The 17,683-nt window shown below is 38.5% G+C and overlaps 6 protein-coding genes and 2 long non-coding RNA genes across 12 annotated transcripts; 4 read left to right on the top strand and 4 right to left on the bottom strand.

Moving 5' to 3' along the window:
• Positions 1-1,583: 1,583 nt before the first annotated feature.
• On the bottom strand, positions 1,584-2,912 carry LOC143903704 (uncharacterized). The gene is made up of 2 exons (XR_013258789.1): positions 2,774-2,912; positions 1,584-2,200 (listed from the first exon to the last, which is right to left on the bottom strand). It is a non-coding gene; the product is annotated as an uncharacterized LOC143903704 (long non-coding RNA).
• Positions 1,696-5,320, top strand: Msra (methionine sulfoxide reductase A). 3 transcript variants are annotated; one of them, XM_077417544.1, is made up of 5 exons: positions 1,696-1,914; positions 3,432-3,593; positions 3,681-3,801; positions 3,982-4,118; positions 4,560-5,320. In XM_077417544.1, exons 1-5 carry the CDS (start codon positions 1,754-1,756, stop codon positions 4,795-4,797), a joined length of 819 nt encoding a protein of 272 aa, XP_077273670.1. In that variant the 5' UTR covers positions 1,696-1,753; the 3' UTR covers positions 4,798-5,320. The 3 variants fall into 3 exon arrangements, with proteins under 3 accessions (XP_077273670.1, XP_077273671.1, XP_077273669.1); XM_077417545.1 differs by having other exon boundaries at positions 1,699-1,914; positions 3,435-3,593; XM_077417543.1 differs by having other exon boundaries at positions 1,779-1,914; positions 2,845-3,593.
• A 495-nt stretch (positions 5,321-5,815) lies between these two features.
• Positions 5,816-7,088, top strand: LOC143903698 (cytochrome c oxidase subunit 5B, mitochondrial). The gene is made up of 3 exons (XM_077417562.1): positions 5,816-6,077; positions 6,268-6,338; positions 6,708-7,088. Exons 1-3 carry the CDS (start codon positions 5,993-5,995, stop codon positions 6,912-6,914), a joined length of 363 nt encoding a protein of 120 aa, XP_077273688.1. The 5' UTR covers positions 5,816-5,992; the 3' UTR covers positions 6,915-7,088.
• Positions 7,089-7,283: 195 nt separating this feature from the next.
• Positions 7,284-9,604, bottom strand: Uri (unconventional prefoldin RPB5 interactor). Of its 2 annotated transcripts, XM_077417525.1 has the most exons (7): positions 9,460-9,604; positions 9,210-9,304; positions 8,855-9,104; positions 8,631-8,780; positions 8,411-8,558; positions 7,533-8,226; positions 7,284-7,457 (listed from the first exon to the last, which is right to left on the bottom strand). In XM_077417525.1, exons 2-7 carry the CDS (start codon positions 9,297-9,299, stop codon positions 7,338-7,340), a joined length of 1,452 nt encoding a protein of 483 aa, XP_077273651.1. In that variant the 5' UTR covers positions 9,300-9,304; positions 9,460-9,604; the 3' UTR covers positions 7,284-7,337. The 2 variants fall into 2 exon arrangements, with proteins under 2 accessions (XP_077273651.1, XP_077273652.1); XM_077417526.1 differs by lacking the exon at positions 9,460-9,604 and having other exon boundaries at positions 9,210-9,452.
• A 153-nt stretch (positions 9,605-9,757) lies between these two features.
• Positions 9,758-12,558, bottom strand: LOC143903674 (beta-catenin-like protein 1). Its single transcript, XM_077417514.1, has 9 exons — positions 12,363-12,558; positions 11,774-12,153; positions 11,359-11,690; positions 11,042-11,265; positions 10,780-10,962; positions 10,572-10,719; positions 10,314-10,480; positions 10,040-10,223; positions 9,758-9,951 (listed from the first exon to the last, which is right to left on the bottom strand). Exons 1-9 carry the CDS (start codon positions 12,390-12,392, stop codon positions 9,863-9,865), a joined length of 1,737 nt encoding a protein of 578 aa, XP_077273640.1. The 5' UTR covers positions 12,393-12,558; the 3' UTR covers positions 9,758-9,862.
• Positions 12,559-12,599: 41 nt separating this feature from the next.
• Positions 12,600-14,597, top strand: LOC143903681 (protein arginine methyltransferase NDUFAF7 homolog, mitochondrial). Of its 2 annotated transcripts, XM_077417531.1 has the most exons (6): positions 12,600-12,732; positions 12,917-13,126; positions 13,352-13,459; positions 13,534-13,815; positions 13,898-14,014; positions 14,088-14,597. In XM_077417531.1, exons 2-6 carry the CDS (start codon positions 13,016-13,018, stop codon positions 14,595-14,597), a joined length of 1,128 nt encoding a protein of 375 aa, XP_077273657.1. In that variant the 5' UTR covers positions 12,600-12,732; positions 12,917-13,015. The 2 variants fall into 2 exon arrangements, with proteins under 2 accessions (XP_077273657.1, XP_077273656.1); XM_077417530.1 differs by having other exon boundaries at positions 12,678-13,126.
• A 566-nt stretch (positions 14,598-15,163) lies between these two features.
• Positions 15,164-16,856, bottom strand: LOC143903701 (uncharacterized). The gene is made up of 2 exons (XR_013258785.1): positions 16,716-16,856; positions 15,164-16,531 (listed from the first exon to the last, which is right to left on the bottom strand). It is a non-coding gene; the product is annotated as an uncharacterized LOC143903701 (long non-coding RNA).
• LOC143903688 (F-box/LRR-repeat protein 3) lies at positions 16,030-17,383 on the top strand. Its single transcript, XM_077417546.1, has 4 exons — positions 16,030-16,210; positions 16,314-16,533; positions 16,643-16,888; positions 17,212-17,383. The coding sequence occupies exons 1-4, from the start codon at positions 16,030-16,032 to the stop codon at positions 17,381-17,383; spliced, it is 819 nt and encodes a 272-aa protein (XP_077273672.1).
• The last annotated feature ends 300 nt before the right edge of the window (positions 17,384-17,683 follow it).

Here is a 17,683-nt window from a genome sequence, read left to right as displayed (position 1 = left end):
ACCTTAAAATTTATTTCTCGGTATTTCACAGTTGTAGTAAATTTACCTCTCAAGAGCAGACCGCTCGGTGGAAGACGAGTCTAATCTAAAAGTATTTCGAGGTAATTTCGTTATCTTTTGATATCGCCCAATCATTTTCATTACGATGCACATTTTTCAACTGAAGATGCGTTTTATCAAAATTTCCTATATTACTGTTTATATTTAACATATAAATACTAAATGTTTTGTTTCTCTAAATCTTCGCTATTTGATATCGAATAATCTTACGTATCCAAATTTATCCTCGATGATATATTTTCAAATAATCGCACTCAATTTTAAATATACGGTGTATATCAAGGCGTCATGCATTCGTACTCCATACATCATCAGAAATATTTAACGTCAAGCCAGATATTTTTAATAAGATATTGTTCATTCAGTTCTACTTTATTCTTAATACTCAGCAGATTAAATTCGATAATAAAGCAAATCGCGCGTGATATATACATATTCAAACTTTTAAATTATCTAAAAAAATATGCTTGTTATATATTGAGTTAATTTGTTTTATTATGTTACTTTTATTAATCATTTTTATCTTGTTGCTATTATTTTGTACAATTTTATAATTTTATCTTGTTAAATAATAACGTACGAAAGATCAAAAGAGAACACGGAATATTTCTTAGGACTAAGTACACCTGTGAGAAATTACAATCTAACGTCCTCGATCAAAGATATCCAATAGCTACGGGGTCATTGGCGTCAATGGGTACGCGGTCCGCCTGAAACGTGACAAATATATATCATGTTACATCATCAGACAAGTCTATACAAGGCTAAAAGTTCTTTTTTCAAGTTGGAAGGACGATACTTCCGTAGTCATAGATCCATTGAAGGAATTTCACTATTTTATCACAATAAAATTTTGATTCCATAAATAAGATGTTAGTTATTAGATAGAGCTTACAATGATAATAAATTAAACGAAGGTTTTGTCAGAATATTATAATGAAGTTCGAATGTTTTAATTATTATTTCTACATATCCTCAAGTAATATTAGATATTCGTGCAACACGCTGCTTATCTTCTTTTACATAAAAACTTATCTGTAACACGAAGATATTTTGTATTACCAATAAACATTCCGAGAGATACCGCGGCTACATTCCAATATTCACTGTCAACTCTGAAAATCTATATTTTTCTATACGTCACGTAAACTATAGATTTTCGGTACTCTGACAGTTGATGATAGTAAATATCAGAATACACAGGTACCGTCTTCTTTTTAAAGTTATATTTTACAACTCTGAAATATACTTCTTAACATACTAAGTAATAAAATTAAATAAATCGTCGGTTACGAACTCCAGAATGATAAACAATGTCGTACTTGAAAAAGTTATTCAATTTTCGATACTCTTTATACATATGTATATGTATATGTATATGTATATGTAACGTAACATAACGTATAATATATATATATTTTTTTTTATAACAGCCCATGGTTATGGACGTTATGGTAACTTGGTCATGGTCATTCCGAGGTTAACAAGCTTTTGATGTTATTTAAAAATATTTCCTTTTCGTGTCATTCCTTTGTTCCGACGTACAATAAGAGGAGCACGAGTTTATTCAGGTCTATTGAGACGAGCGAATCGCACGGTATTAACGTCTATGAAGTGGGAGAATGAGAAGGAGACGATGTGGTGGGGAGAGACACATGCTCGACGCCCATAAAAACCGAATGCCGTCCGTAGGATGCCACACTCCCACAGTCGGTTCTACTCAGTGCCACGAGGAATTTGCTATTTCTCTGAGAAAGAAGCATCGTCGTGTATCAGGACTATCAGTCGTGTATCAGGCAACAGTCCGATAGATCATCGCTCGAGTAAACCGACCACGTGCGTTCGCCATTTAAGGTAAAAAGGACGAAATTCTACGGACAACATTCCGCTCTATTCCTGAATATTCTCGATTTGTGTGAAATTTTGTGGCAAGAAATTCCGAGTCATTTTAAAAGATTTTAGAGAATCTTGTGATTTCGAAGTAATTCTCTCGTGCCGGACTCCGTCAATCAAGCTCCATGAAAAATTCAAAATCAAATAAGTCCATTGTTATTAGAGGCAATATCTCGATCTTATACTTTGATCGTCCTAGGTGTGATCTCGATCGTTTTATCAACTGGACAGAATCTCGGGAGAATACCTAAAACCAAAAGAAGATCCTTAAGTATACGCTCCGTAGATTAAACAACTAATAATACCTGTTACTATATGTTACTTGGCATGTGTCTACAATGAGATGAGAGCTTAAACGAAAAATAGCATCGGATTCTATGTATATTCCATATCGCGTCGCGTAAAAGAGTCACGTGCGGTCTCGTTTCGCTCGGTACTTGGCGCGAGACACTTCCGTGTCTCTTTATTCTAATATCTAAATCTATTTTCTAAATTCACATCGGTTTAGGACCACTATTTCAAACGTCTATTAACTTATAACCGACCGTTAACTATATCGAAATAGCCAACTCCTCTATCGGCTATTCTGAAAAGTTTACAGTTAGAAGTTACCGGAACGTTGGAAATAGTGGCCCTTAATTTATTGCTTGAGTATCACGTATAACAACGCGAGAAAATTTGACAAAATAATTTAATTCATTACAAGGTCTTCCTAATACTATTAAAAAAAAAAAAAAAAAATCAAGAATTTTTAAAGCGAATTTTATGCTTGACGACTGATAATTAGAATTAATGTCAAGGACTGGGTTCAAACGCTCACCTTAAAAATAAATATATAGAGCGATATTATCGAAGAAAAATTCGTCATGGCTAAGTGTATCAAACATTCAGGTCACGAGTTCCGGAGTGTTTACGACGATCCATGTTGGCGAGACGCTGGTCAATCTCGTCATTCGCTCTCGATACTCCAGACTCAGACTCCGGGGCGAATCGATCGGAATTGGCCTTCGCTGACCTTCCTCTTCGCACGTGCACCCCACACGATGACGCGACATCTCCGTGACGCTCTCGGGCAAGCGTAGACATTCAGCACGTGCGCGTCCCCCTCCTTCGCGCTCGCCACAGTCGCCGCCGCCCCGCTCGTCCACCATCGTCCACCACCTCTCGCCCGATCTCGTCTCCGTCCCACAATCAGGCCGATACCGCTCGTCCGCGATACCGGTTTAACGCATGCCACCGTGGAACTCGTGGAAGTATCACAGAACGCGGCGGCGAGTCCATGAAAGTCCACGAAAGTGGGCGGCGTGTCGAGCGGAAACCGAATCGTCGAGGATGTCGCGATCGTGCCGCGTGATTACCGTTATGCTACCGTGCCTGGTTCGGGCCATTCTCGCGGACAATTGCTCCATTTCGACGTACCAGTGCGGCGCCTACTTCACATGTCCGATTGTCAAACGTAACAATGTTTGCCCGTTCAGCAGAATGCCGGGCCAACTGGAGGAGACCAAGGGCAAGCGTGCCACCTTCGGCATGGGCTGCTTCTGGGCGGGGGATTCTCTCTTCGGAGCGCTGCCCGGCGTTATCAGAACCTGCGTCGGCTACGCCGGTGGCACCAAGGAATCTCCAGCGTACAAAAACATGTAAATCTTCCGTCTTGCTATCACCCAGCAATCGCACACCTCGCTTCGCGAGATCATTCCTCACGCGTTCTTTACTCCTGCTTGTAGAGGGGACCATACGGAGGTCGTCAGTATCGAATATGATCCAGAACTAGTGTCTTACACCCATCTGTTGAGCTTGTTTTGGAGCAATCACGAGTATAGTCTAACGAGGAAGATTAAGAGACAGGTATGTTGTTGACGCATGTTAATTGTGTCCGATCATATATCATTTTCGGTAAAAAATATAGAGCGACTTGAGAGTTATCGAAGGTATGATCCGTACAGGATGTACCTAATAACTGATCAACGCGATTCACATGATTCATTTGTGTGCCAACTGAGTGTTAAATGTTCATTTAATTTGCAGTACACGTCACTGATCTTATATCATGACGAAGAGCAAAGGTTGCTAGCTGAAAAATCTCGTGAACAGGAGCAACGAAAGCGCGGGGAAGTCTTCGTCACAGAAATCAAGAAGTTTGCGAAGTTTCATCCAGCCGAAGAGTAAGTCACGTTGTCATTTTATTTGCGTTCATTTTTGTGTGTGACTCTTATTCAGCAGAATTTAATTCTTTGTACTTATTGCTTGAAACACTAATATAACATTTGTATCGGCTGACAAAACACTCAAAATATAAATGTACATAATTATTACGTAACACGATGTGATTGTAATGTCAAATTATATATTGTACGTGGATGTTTGAACAGCTTGACGAATAGTAATAAATTAATATTAATCACGATAGAAAAGTTAAAAGAATAGTGAAATATTAAGAGTGTTGAGGTATATGTGTAAATCAAGTCCACTTGTTGGCTTTCTCTTTTTGAGCTCAAGTTAAAAATAAAGCCTTATCTTATCTAGTAAAATATTAAGATAACGTTGAGATAATGTAAAGATAATGCACGTCCAATTTAATTAAATAAAGTTATGTATCTGTCCAGTTACCACCAGAAGTATCGACTGCAGAATCATCCGTGGCTGATCGAAACATCGGGCCTTACCACACCGGAGATCTTGTGTACCTCTACGCTGGCAGCGAAATTGAACGGCTACATCGCGGGTGCAGGCACCATCGATCAATTTGAGAGAGAGTTACCGAACTTGGGACTGACTGAAAAATCGGCGCAATACATAACGAAGTACATTATCGAGAATCAGGGCAGTGGTTTGTACTGCTAACAGTATAATGCTAATAGTACAATGTGAGAAAAATGGAAAGGAGATTTTTTTTAAATAGACGTAGGCTGGACATATATTCGATTTCTTTGCGAGAGGTCGAGAACCGCCCGCACAGCCTGATACATAACACTGCGTATACCGGAGTACCACAAATGCCTCAAATGTTCTACGCCGATATTTGTTATATCAAATTGTTTGTAATATTTAATACCGCGGCTGTATTTATGCGTCCGCATCGTAATGTATAAAGAATCCCGCAACTCACGCGCGCTCGACTGTAATTTTAATAGTGTGCAATTTTTAATAATGCCGAAATTTGGAATCAACTTTTCCTACCAAAAACGTTCAACTCTATTGATCGTTTCCGTACCATTTTATAACGTCAATTCGTTCTTAAAAGAAAAAAAACAATCGATAAGAAGTGTACTCTTATAATTAATATTTTTACTACAAAGGATGTAAGAGATGTTGATTTTTATTACATGTATTTTATTAGTCAAAAATATATGGATTTATAATGTAATATGACTTGTCGAAAGTATTCACTGCACGCACATGTATGCGAGAAGCTATCTTAATTTGAAATATAGGTAGACTGGAATATATTTTTGTCATCTACGTGTGACAAACGAGCTCTATTTCAGACTCAGAGTTACTCGGAATTGAGGAGCTATTCGCTATTCGTCGTGGATATCGACTGTGTTTATAGGTTATAAGTTTATACACGACCCGAGAGAGGCCATTCCGGCCTTTTTCGTGCGCATGCATTTTCCGACGCGCCGCCTGAGAAAGTGCAACTCAACTACGTCGTCTCGCTCGGTAACCGCACATGGTTTGCGTTCGTGCTAATGGTTCGTGTCCGAACTGGCCAGCTGGGAGGAGATATTCTGGCCGCCGCGGCCGCGCTCGGCAAGCTTCGAGCGAGGAGAGAAGGACAGACATACGTATACAGAAGCGCATATAAAGAGTCGAAAAATAGCTAGAAATTCTCACTTGTCGGCTGAGCTGTCAGCCGCGTGCCGCGTTCTTCGTTCTTGCGTATACCGTAGCGCCTCGCGCCGCGCACGCGCACGTCGCTCGTTCGGCGGGACGGGACGGCGATCTGCGCATCGTTCGATCCGTGAATAAAGGGAGAACGACTTAACCCAGTCGGGCCGAGACGGCTAGTAGTGCGATATCTTCCGCTTTCTGAAAAATGGCATGGTTATGCGCTCGTACCGTGCTCCAAACATGTCGACGGCGGATCTCCTATGGCCTCGCGTGCGCCCAAAAGAAAGAATGTAAATATCGTTCGCCGCCGAATCGTCCCGCACATATTTTTCGCATTTTTGCGTTTATCCGCATTACGTAATGTTTTTCGTTCGCCCATCGATTTTGACTCTCTCGGTCCACGCACGGCGGACGTATTGCGCACGATAGAAAGAAGATAAAATTCTGGTCGATTCACGTGTTCTTTCTTTTTCTCGACAGTCGCCGAACCGCTCGATCATGCCACGGGCTTGGAGAAGAGGGAGATGCTCGCCCGTTTAGCCGGTAACGATGTAAGTTGTGACGTTTTCAGATCGGCTAACACGCCTATGTAGACATATTCCTATGGCTTTGACGCGCACACCAATGATATATTTATTATTTGTGATATAATATAGTTACATAAGTGATATAACAATTATTATGCTATTTTCTGAATGAAATGTTGTACGCGATACTCTCGAAAAAATTAAGCTCCCGATAAGGCTTCGAGTATCAAAGATAAAAAATCAACGTTACAATGAGAACGTAGCTCTCTTATGATAATGTTTTTATAGACTTGTGTATATTTTATTACCTTAGTATTTCTCAATTTTGCTGCAATTTGCTGTTAATAATCAAAGACTTTCTTTACAACCATGTTAATGTTTTTTTTTTTATAGGATCCATACAATATGACCATAAAGCGGCGAGCAATCAGCACAAAGGAAGATCCCAATATAGTCTATAGCGCGTTCGAAAGTCGCATAATGGGATGCATCTGCGACGAGGATTCGTTACACGTGAACTGGATGTGGCTGCATCAAGGTCCTCCACGCCGTTGCGAATGCGGCCACTGGTTCAAGCTGGTCGAGAAAGCACCTATATAATATTCTTAAGGATGTGTGAGATAGTGGATTGTTTTCAACATAGAATTAATGTTACGTTAGACAGTAATTATGTCTATTTTCATTTATTACCATGTCCTCCCGCCATCCTATCGAAAAGTTAAATGGATCACTTATTGTATGGAAATCGCAAAAATAAATTTATTGTAAATATTATGTAAATTATCCTACATTTTTCTTAATTATTATTGAAGTTAATGAGCTCGCGCATTACTCCAAAATATATTCGAAGCATATCGACTTGTCGCGTAGGATAGACCGCAATTTTTGTAGATTCGATAATAAAAAAAACTTCTGAAATATGAAGTGGATTATAAGTGTGATCTTGGAAAATTTATATTTATTCGGGTATGTATTGCGAAAATAAATTTTAATTTCAATATGTATTCAACATATATTTACAAGTCACTTCTTTCTTCCGGCTCGTTCAAGTTTGAACCTACTTACAATTCTTTTTTCATCTTTCTTTACCGAAACGTCATTTACCGGCGATATTTTACTTTCTTGAACTTTCTCTTGGATTACCTGCAAAAATGTCTATTAGCGTACGTACAATTATCTATGTAAAAACAACATTATTAAATTATTATTTTTACTCACAGAACTATATGCAGAATTAACGTATTCGTCTTCATCTTCCGTATCTGTACTGCTATACTCGTTTAAAGGAGCAACTCGATCGTAAATCATATCGTTTGGAGATCTTTTCAAAATAGACTTAGGAGTACTAAACATTTTATAAATATCTATCGGGCTTTGTATCTCCGTGTCATTTGATTCAATCAAATATGGAATATGGGACGAATGTGAAAATTCAATCCTAACGGTGTCACCTTCATCTTCAGAGATTTCATATGTATCTTCTCGCTTTGGAACAGAACAAGCTTCCTGAGGTATTGATATTTCTGCATTGCCTTCGCCTTCCATAACACATGGTTCAGCGAACGATATCCTCCTTCTTTCCTTTATACTTGTGTCTTTAGACACTTCCTCAGTTCCTTTTTCAGGCGAACAACTCTCCGTTAATGTGTCTTGAATACAATTTGCAGAGGGATGAGATTCCTCATTCTTCGTAGTATTTGTGTCAAAAATTTTATCTTGAGCCGCGTCAGAAGTGATATTCGATGTACCACTTGTGATTCTGCCCGTTTGGATATCTTTCAGCTTCTCTAATTCCTCCTGAATTATTTCTGTTGTAATTTGATCGGAATCGGATGTATCCTCTTCCGATTCATCATAAGCTTCGCCGTTTTTCAAATCATCGCCATAAAATTCTTTTCGTTCAGCTTCCAATCTGCAATCATAGAACGGTAAATCATCGAACGTGAGTTTTAGGCTGCGGTGTCCACTTGACGCTACAAATGCTTCGAAGCATTCCTCTTCTCTTTTCTTTCAATGAAGAAAGAAGGAGAAGAACGCTCCAAAGTATTCGTAGCGTCAAGTGGACCGCAACTTTAATTGCACAACTAAATTGTAACCTGTAAATTTCATCTTCTAATTCCTCTTCTATCTCTAATTCGTCAAGTCTCTTGAAAATATCTTTCTCGGTACGAACGTCAGTCTTTTCCTTTTCTTTCAACTTTGCTAATTTCTGACGATACTCCTTCTCGCGCTCTCTATGTTGTACTGCAAAAAAAGACGATTTTAATTTTCGTCTCCAGCGTAATGTAAATAAAAATGTAAAAATGTTTTATATACCTCTCCACTCGTCAAGCTTATTCTCAGTCCAATGTTCCACGATATCTTTTCCGTCCTCTTTTCCAAAAACATCATGTCCCGATGGAAGATATTGTCTCATTTCGTACAAGTTCCTCTCAGTTTCTAAACTCTTCAGCATTTCATCCGCCCCTGAACATAATAACGCGTAACAAGTTGTAGAATCTGATATAAATAATTTTCAAAGATTTACATGATATTTATACACGCTATTCTCCTGTTGCACAATGCGATCGCTTGTGACGCGCTGTATTTGGCAAAATAGCCATCTCCCAAAAATGCCAAGATTTCGTTAGTATGAGTTAATTTTCCTTTCATAAATGCCCGCTTGCCGATGGGTACCATACAATTCTCAGAGACGGATAACGGATATACTTCAAGTCCCTCTATTACCTTTTTGTGCCTATTCTTGTAATCGGTTACTGTCTTGGTGTGTTTTTCATTTTGCTCAAGTTTCTGTAACGTAGCGCATTCGATTTTTAGAATGTAACAAATTTAATATAAACAAGGAATCACTACATAAGATCTAATTAAGAGGTATAACTCCACTTATAGTTGTACCTGTGCAAACACATTGTTAAGCAATATCTGCTGGTAACTTTTTATTAATTCAGGTCCCATTGTTGCATCGTTAGTTACACTGCTATCCATTTTATCTATGTCACGTTCAAAAAAATTAATAATAAAGTACAAGACAGATGTATATACATGTATTTAAACAACTTTTCTCCCGTTCACTCGTGAGCTCGTCACCGCCGTCACCGGCTTCGTATTTTCATATCTCAACCAGAGTACCAGAGAGAAACCTAACCTGTGAGCGGCCACCTCGCTTCAGGGTCGGGGTCGGGGGACGAGGGCCGGGACACCTGTCCTAATCTGCCCTCTGAGAAAATGGACGTAAAACTTGGTCAACTAGTCGTTCTCAACCTAACGACCTAACCTATTCTCGGAGGATGCCTACAAAAGAAAAATGCCCAGCTGCGCGATTGGTCAATTCCGTTAGGACTTAAAAATTTACAGAAAGAACAAAAAACGAATCTATAATCGAAAAAAAAATTTTTAAAGCATTTGACGGTAGTTATTTAGCACATTTTTTATATAACTCATACTTCTATGTACAATGGTATGTTTATTATATTGTACATTATGTAATAATATAAAGTTATTGAGTCTTATGTTATAACAATATATTTTAATAATACAGAAAATACGTATCAAAATTTGTCAATTAATTGTAAGATATGTTGTTGCTCCGCTTCTTTCCATTCCGTATCACCGGCATCTCCTAAATTACCGGCGTATTCTGGTTTTGTAACAAGAAACATGTGAATGAATATACATTGTTAATACGATTAAATATGTAGATAGATTTTATACTATACATAATTTACCTCTCATGATGTGGCGAATTGTTTTAAGAGATGCTCTTCTCTGCGCCAAGATTCTCGTCACTCGTTGCTTGACTGCAGGCGGACAACCAGTGCAAGCTTCTAAAAGTACATAGTCTACTAACTGTAATATAAATAACCCGCCGTCTAATCTTCTCAAGTACGATTCTTCTTCGTCTTCATCGTCCTTATGATAAAAATAAAAAGAGAGTGTAAATTTTTATACGTCTTCATTTTTAGATGTTTCTGTTAAATGTGTTTCATTGTGTGCACGTACCTTCCCATTCTTTTCCACTTCTTCTACCTTTTCAAGATACTTGAAATGTAATTCCATTAATCTGTCCACTTTCTCATAATCATTCTCCGTAAACTTACTAAGTAATCTTTGACGCTGTTGTCCTTTACAGTTCTTTAACATGCTTGCTATGATTGAAATCACGTGTTCTGCAAAATTAATTATTTATTATTTCGCTATAAACAGTTAAATAAGTTGGAATTTTGCTTACTAATATTAATAGATATATCGGGGCCATACCTTCATGCTCTTCCGCAGTAAGCATTCTTTTTCTATTTTTTGTTGGGGTTTTCATAAACAGAGGAAATATAGTTCGCAATCCAAGAATATCTACAAATTTACTGCAGTTATCTTTTCCGTCCGGGCCATTCATAGCGTGATCTAAAACCTATAATTTTACTATAGTAATTTATACAAATCCAACAAAGTCTGTTGCGAATAAACCCACTTTGAGAGATCCATTCCGTGACATCTTTTTTTCTCGTAACATTAAGTTCATAAGTTGGAGGCCCTCGCCACGCAGAAATCTATCTCGATTTACAGTAGCCATTAAGCTTGAGCACAGAACGTTAAACAAATTTTCCATCATCTCTCGTTCCTCTGCAGTCTGCGGATCGTGTCTCTTATAATACTGTAAATAATCGGTTTTAAGATAATTCAAGAGCTCGGTAATGTTATATGCAAGGGCTTAGAAATATACCAATACATACAGCTAATTGTTGTAGTAAAACATCAATTCCATCCAAGTCACCTAAAAGGAGTCTATTTTCTGGCGTATGCTGCAAAAGTATAGACAGGAGTTCACTGGCGTAAAGTTTGTTCGCGTCAAAAGGTGTTTTGGTTTTAACTCGACGTAACAACCATTGCATCAGACCCTGCTTTCCCGCATCCGCACATAGGTCTGGTCTAAATTCCAGTAGGTTCTCAAAAATGGCTGGAAATAAAAAAAAAACCGTCGTTGAGTTAATCTAGTAGAAACATTATTTTGCAGAAAGATAAACGATATGCACGTTTATTAAGTAATTACCAAGTGTGTTAAAAACACCGTCGCTCTCTTCTTTCACCGTTTCGTCAAGCCTCTCGAGATTTTGTACTAGGAGAGCGCAAACTTGTTGCTCCAACAAAGCATCGATAAGTGTATCCGCGCCTTCTTGACTTTCGTGTAATATATCTACGTCGGTCAATTCCTGGAGAAGATCTACCACGCCAACCGCTACGTCAGTATTTTCATGAGACAACAATTCTAGTAGAGAAGGTACGGCGCCTAACTCCACCGTTAACTGATACAAATCTGGATTGGTTGCCACAATATGAAGCTCTTGCAGAGTTTCGTGAAGTTCTACTTCGGATTCCATAAACCTGCAAAAGGCCAAAAAGAAACCGAAAACAATTACACATTGAGATTTGTCAATCCGACATTTAGCTTCTACGTATTCGCATACTTCTCCGGTTGATCTGGGAATTTGACTCTCATCTCCTGATTCCTCAGAGCTCTCTTCTCGAATAGAAGGATCATACGTTTGAGCGTCGCTTCGTCCAACGCTTCGACTTCAGGCGCCTCGGTTTCCACATACTTCAATATATCTTGCTTTTCCTTCTCCGTTAGTTGCGGTTCGACCACGTCGTTAGCTGGCGAGGGCAAAGCAGCTCTGACAGGCGTAGCAGGTTCGTCGTTCCTCGATGGTACGACGTCGAGCTCTTTAGGCTGTCGTTGACGCGCGTGATACGGGGTCTTTATCACCTTCCTTGGCTTTTTCACACTCTCCCATTCATCGTCGTCGTCTTCCTCTCCCGCTGTCGGTCGTTTCGGTGTGTTTGGGGGCTGTACACATTACCATCGTTTAATTATCGTTATCGCCGTTATTTTTAACGAACGGAAGAGCAAATCGTGAAATTTTCAATTTCACGATGAAAATTCCCGATAAATCAAAAGTCATGACACATAAACGAGAGGTTAAATGAAAAAAAATATATATTACTATTTCTCGAGATAAATATAAATTATACAAGCCGCTGCAGAATAATACGCACCTTATAAGATAAAAGTTCTCCGATATCCATTTGCCAAAAATAGATCACGCACTTTTAAAAATTATAGTTTAAAAGATGTAAAAAATTTGAATCAAGTGATAACTGATAACACAGCTTTACGCCTACGCCACTTGTGCACGTATATCTGGATTTTTTGCACTCATACACCCATATACACGCCTGTACTGCTAGAAGTGTGCCATACGCCATATTGACACTCAACCAGTAACAAAGCTCTCTCGATAATTGCTCGATAATCAATTCTTTTCAAGTTCTACTTTCTACAGTTATTCCTTACTTCATGGGCCAGTTCATGGAAAATCTAACGAACTAACCTAACCAATAAATCTAACCTATATCGCCCAAAGAGGTTGTGATTAATTTATACGAAAATAATTTTCATATAAAAATCAATTATTGCACAGTTTCATGAATTGTAGTTATATAAATAATTTATAGTTATTGCAAATATATATTTATTTCTACATAAAGCGCAAGTATTTAACATGATTAGGCTATCTCGATTAGCGCGAACTTTTTCTCGTTTATCGCAGATAAGATGCTCGTCGAGCAGCTTAGAAAAGAAAACGAATCTGTATCGTCAATTATATGCAAAAATATTGGCGTGCGGTCCCATAACGCTCGCCGAATACATGAAGGAGATCTTGATCCATCCTACTGCGGGTTATTACACAACTAGAGACGTTTTCGGACAAAGAGGCGATTTCACAACTTCTCCAGAAATCAGTCAACTTTTTGGAGAAGTATGTAACTCTTTCATTCTCGGGTTGAATGCGATCCATTATCTGATATATTAATTACGTCGACGACTTCCTAAAAGATGATAAAATTGGCGTTACGTTGATGATCTTGCTAAGAATTTGAAATCTATCTCTTCCTCTTATCATTTACGATTATTTGTCTGGAGCTTGTCAGGAAATTAATTGCCCGGAAATAGTTTATTATTGTATATTGATCATCGTTGGTAGATTGTAGCAATTTGGATAATCAGCGAATGGAGAAAAATTAGCAGGGATTCTATTCAACTCGTGGAACTAGGTCCAGGAAGAGGTACCTTGATCAGTGATATCATACGGGTATACTTTTAATATGCTGTTGTTCGCAAATCAAACATACAAGCGGGAAAATGATGAAACGTCGCTTATTTCAGGTGTTCAAGAAACTAAATCTCTCCAATAAAATATCGATTCATCTGGTAGAAATTAGCCCTGTTTTGGCTGCGATTCAAGCAGAGAAATTGTGCACGGAAAGCAGAGATATTGAGCCAAGAGTCAATGAAGACCAAAAGAATTCTGTCACTCGTTATAAAGAGGGTGTTACGAGAGACGGAGTAAATATATATTGGTATTATTCTATCAACGACGTTCCTGGAAAGTTCAGTGTATTTGTAGCGCAGGAGTTTTTTGATGCTCTCCCAATACACAAGTTCCAGGTACGGAAATGTCGAAACTTCGACATTGATGTATAAAACATACAAAAAGGATAATTTTTACAAGAGTAACGTTTGATTATAGAAAACTGACAAAGGTTGGAGGGAAGTCTTAATAGATGTAGTGCAGGAATCGCAGGAAGAGAGATTTCGATATGTACTTTCGCAGGTGCCAACGGCTGCTTGTAAAGTGTACCTATCTGTAAGCATTTATTTGCATTGCTCTGTAGCGTTCAAGTTTTGGATAGTGGATCAATGAAAGCGATTTCTTTCAGCCGCATGAGAAAAGGGATCATGTGGAAATGAGTCCACAGTGTTCCGTAATAGTAGACCACATGTCCCAATTTTTATGGGAACACGGAGGATTCGCGCTGGTGATTGATTATGGCCACGAGAGGGAAAAAACTGATACATTTCGCGCATTCCGCCAACACAAGTTACACGATCCCTTGTTAAACCCAGGAACCGCGGACCTGACTGCGGATGTTGACTTTTTACTAATGAAAGAGATTGCGCAAAAAGATGATAGATTAATCGTGTTTGGTCCGGTGACGCAGAGAAAATTCTTGAAAAGCCTCGGCATTGATTTACGGTTAAAAATGATTTTACAGAACGCAACCAGCGTTGAAAAAGAACAAATTGAATCGGGATATCGTATGATAACCGATGACGATAAAATGGGCAATTGTTTCAAAGTATTGTCTCTCTTCCCCTTTGTCCTGAAAGATCATTTGAAAAAATGGCCTGTGGCAGGATTCGAAGATGAAAGCGAAATGAAATATTAAATTTTTTATTTTCAAGTAAATATGAGAGAAACGGAAACAATTGTTTTTATACATTTTTAGACATTAACTACATAATGACACATACAGTAAACATGTAGCGTTAATTAATACACTGTACAGAAAATTAAGATAAATTTATTAGAAGAAAAAAAAACGTTTAAATTTATGTAACTTCCGAGCAAAACGATACTAATATATATTTAATATAACTGACTGGGATAGTGCGGCCTTCACGAATGTCGGAAAGATGTGAAGGGGCACGAACGGTCCATGCACGTGAGCTTGTTGGCACGTGGACGTCTTACTATTAGTGAAAGGAACGTCACGTGCGAGTCATTAATAACTAAATAAATAAGTAAACGGCCACCGGTTCGATGGTAATGTTAAAAAAATTATCATTGCATTTAAGAAACTTCATCGATTCGACGTCTATCCTGGATTAAAAGAAATTATTGCTTTAACCGTTTGACATAATATTTTGCAGATGATTAGCTATTACGTAAGATTTTATGATTATCGCGTGATTAACATTAGATTCCATATTATAGTCAAGAAATATGCAAACATTGCAAACCAAATGAAAAACTTTATTGTACAGTCTTTATTTCAATATTTTCTCCATGGAAGTAATCATTTGAAAGAATCCAGAGGAAGAACGTGATAAACTTATCAAGTTCGCATCTTGGATCACGTTTTCCCCGTTTATCACGTTTATCACGTTTTCCCCGTTGTAGCCCCACATGTGAAAGATCTTTTCTCTTTTTATGTGATACACGTGAGCGGTGCGCGAATAATATCCGCAATCTCGAAGTCCTTGACCCTTTTCTTCGCGACTTTACTTTTACTTAACGTTTCTCGCGTGTATGCCCTAGTCCCCACTTCCGTAAACTCCTTTCGCTTTTTCCTAGCACCTATCTCGGCGAGTCGAGCTAGACCAGGGACCGTGATTCGCCGCAGAACGACAGAGCATATCTTCGGTTTATTATCGAGACCATCGCGCGAATACTTTTGCAGCAGCGTCCAGAGCTTCTCTCATCACGGTAGAATGTTCGAATACCGCGTAAGATTGAACCGCGAAATATTAATTAACGTATTCTCTTAAACGGGATCAGTGTATTACCATTGAAATGCAGAAAAATACGCGTAACAGTTATAAGTTTACGCCGCATTCAGTTAATAATAGATTATTTCAATTAGAGTGATATTAAATGCCGGGAACAGTGAAAAAGCTTAAAAGTTAAAAAAAAAAAGTATAATATATGAGCTTCTCAGAAACCAAATTGCTCAATTCTGTAAAATAAGATGAGAAAATTGAGTGAAATACTCACTGATCCTCAGTGAATTCTTGCATCGTACTGTTTTAGTCGGCAAAATTTTCACCGAGTCAGTTTGAAAGAGTGATGCGAAACTAAACATCTCTCAACCGTCGCAAATGTTTGCGGTGACAAGCACGGCGAAGCTCGGGATCGATGAGCATTTTAAATCCGCAGTAACGATCTCCAAGACTAAGAATGTCAAACGCGGGAAGGATCATCGTTGGAATAACGACGAGGACGATCCCAGAACGTTGCATCTTATGCGAGTTAAAGGATTTCCGCGACTATTGCCCGAAGGTAATTCGAAGACCGCATATGGTGTTACCGATAGCAACGAATAAAAGTTAAGTTTGCGATTTCGTAAATTGCACTTACATCCGCTATAAACCCGTTATTTTAGGCATTCTCGCTTTGGCCGATTATTGTCGATGGCTTCGCGAATTATCTTTATCGTATGCTTTGCTGAGCGACGAGCTGCTCTTAGCGTTGTGCTCGGTAAAGCAAATTCACTTGGAAACTCTACGAGTGGAGGCACATCCGGAAGCGAAGCCTCTTCCATGTGTCAGCGACAAAGCGTGGTCCGCGTTTTCAAATCGTTTGCCCGACATAAATCTCGCGCTGTAAGTAAAAATAAACCAATAATCTTTGATCGAGTGTGATTATTACAATACCCACGCGATGTGAATGGAAGTCAAAGTAAGCTACAGCTAATCTTCTATTTTTCGTTAGACTATCTTACATGACCGACGACGATGATCAAAAATTACTCTTCACGTCGCACATTCCCGTAACGCATTTGTACCTTGGTGACGAAACATCAGAGTTGACGATGTCACGGATAAGCAAGCAATATCCACAATTGATTGAATTAGTTATCGCCGCTTATGGATGTGGTCCGATTGATCGATTCCTGATTTCCGTGGCCAAGGGCTGCCCGCGGCTTAGTGCCGTCGGTTTGGGCGATTGCGAAATTACGTATGTCGATATAAAGATGCAACATACATATACATCGCTGCCCCTAATTCAATATTGAGAAAACTCAAAAATATTGCAAATTTAAGTTTCAATGCTTTCATGAAGATACGCACGTTGAAAACTAAAAAAATTATCGTCTTTACTTTGTTCAACACTAATGTTTAATTTCGCATCATCAATTTGTGTAATTTGCCAAAATATCTCGTTATTGATATATATTTCAGTACCGTGTAGTGCGGCAGGCGGCAGTGATATATGTCAAAGACATCACCCTTCCAACAAAATATTAATAAGAAATAATAACAATTTTTTCACTCTTATAGTTGTTCTGGGTTAGCGAAATTCGTTGCGTTGTGCGTACATCGTCTGCAGGTACTGTATGTTTCGGAAACATCGCTGATAGAAGATGCGGACCTCGATATCGCTAAAGTGTCGACGAACTTATCTTCGCTCCTTGATCGAACGTGGATACCGGAGTACGTACCATTGTGGTAATCTCCTGAGAAGTGAAAAAGAGGTTTCAACGAAATTTACAGCCGTAACAGGATACATGACGAAATAAAATATTCACGACGTAGTTTTCTATTTTTCACAAATTACATAATAACTTACAGAGATTTTGCAATGTCGAACAGAAAATTCAACGTATTCACTTTTATGTTTATAATGCTTGTAACATTTGCAGTAAAACTGCTGGATAGTACTAAAAATCTGAAATAATCTCGATATATTCTACGTGCAATATCGTTTCGTCTGTTGAATTAGCAGTATCGCAGAAATTAATCGATCGTTGCT

This window comes from Temnothorax americanus, unplaced genomic scaffold (assembly GCF_048541705.1).
Source record: "Temnothorax americanus isolate GAGA-0224 unplaced genomic scaffold, ASM4854170v1 Scaffold49, whole genome shotgun sequence".
NCBI lineage: Eukaryota > Metazoa > Arthropoda > Insecta > Hymenoptera > Formicidae > Temnothorax > Temnothorax americanus.
The sequence above is the reverse complement of the archived record's forward strand: the minus strand, read 5'-3'. Positions and strand labels throughout refer to the sequence as shown.

What these genes read in the sequence shown, in the direction of transcription:
- Msra (XM_077417543.1), top strand. Translation starts at nt 3,184, where the DNA reads ATGCCACCGTGGAACTCGTGGAAGTATCACAGAACGCGGCGGCGAGTC. An exon ending in CGAGGAAGATTAAGAGACAG is followed by an intron (nt 3,802 to 3,981) that starts GTATGTTGTTGA and finishes TTTAATTTGCAG; the next exon opens with TACACGTCACTGATCTTATA. An exon ending in AAGTTTCATCCAGCCGAAGA is followed by an intron (nt 4,119 to 4,559) that starts GTAAGTCACGTT and finishes GTATCTGTCCAG; the next exon opens with TTACCACCAGAAGTATCGAC.
- LOC143903698 (XM_077417562.1), top strand. Translation starts at nt 5,993, where the DNA reads ATGGCATGGTTATGCGCTCGTACCGTGCTCCAAACATGTCGACGGCGG. An exon ending in GTGCGCCCAAAAGAAAGAAT is followed by an intron (nt 6,078 to 6,267) that starts GTAAATATCGTT and finishes TTTTCTCGACAG; the next exon opens with TCGCCGAACCGCTCGATCAT. An exon ending in CCCGTTTAGCCGGTAACGAT is followed by an intron (nt 6,339 to 6,707) that starts GTAAGTTGTGAC and finishes TTTTTTTTATAG; the next exon opens with GATCCATACAATATGACCAT.
- Uri (XM_077417525.1), bottom strand. Translation starts at nt 9,299, where the DNA reads ATGGATAGCAGTGTAACTAACGATGCAACAATGGGACCTGAATTAATA. An exon ending in TTAACAATGTGTTTGCACAG is followed by an intron (nt 9,105 to 9,209) that starts GTACAACTATAA and finishes GCTACGTTACAG; the next exon opens with AAACTTGAGCAAAATGAAAA. An exon ending in TTAGAAGATGAAATTTACAG is followed by an intron (nt 8,227 to 8,410) that starts GTTACAATTTAG and finishes CTATGATTGCAG; the next exon opens with ATTGGAAGCTGAACGAAAAG.
- LOC143903674 (XM_077417514.1), bottom strand. Translation starts at nt 12,392, where the DNA reads ATGGATATCGGAGAACTTTTATCTTATAAG. An exon ending in TTTTACTACAACAATTAGCT is followed by an intron (nt 10,963 to 11,041) that starts GTATGTATTGGT and finishes GATTATTTACAG; the next exon opens with TATTATAAGAGACACGATCC. An exon ending in AAGTGGAAAAGAATGGGAAG is followed by an intron (nt 10,224 to 10,313) that starts GTACGTGCACAC and finishes TTTTATCATAAG; the next exon opens with GACGATGAAGACGAAGAAGA.
- LOC143903681 (XM_077417530.1), top strand. Translation starts at nt 12,869, where the DNA reads ATGATTAGGCTATCTCGATTAGCGCGAACTTTTTCTCGTTTATCGCAG. An exon ending in TCAGTCAACTTTTTGGAGAA is followed by an intron (nt 13,127 to 13,351) that starts GTATGTAACTCT and finishes CATCGTTGGTAG; the next exon opens with ATTGTAGCAATTTGGATAAT. An exon ending in TCCCAATACACAAGTTCCAG is followed by an intron (nt 13,816 to 13,897) that starts GTACGGAAATGT and finishes GTTTGATTATAG; the next exon opens with AAAACTGACAAAGGTTGGAG.
- LOC143903688 (XM_077417546.1), top strand. Translation starts at nt 16,030, where the DNA reads ATGTTTGCGGTGACAAGCACGGCGAAGCTCGGGATCGATGAGCATTTT. An exon ending in CCCGACATAAATCTCGCGCT is followed by an intron (nt 16,534 to 16,642) that starts GTAAGTAAAAAT and finishes ATTTTTCGTTAG; the next exon opens with ACTATCTTACATGACCGACG. An exon ending in TTGGGCGATTGCGAAATTAC is followed by an intron (nt 16,889 to 17,211) that starts GTATGTCGATAT and finishes TCACTCTTATAG; the next exon opens with TTGTTCTGGGTTAGCGAAAT.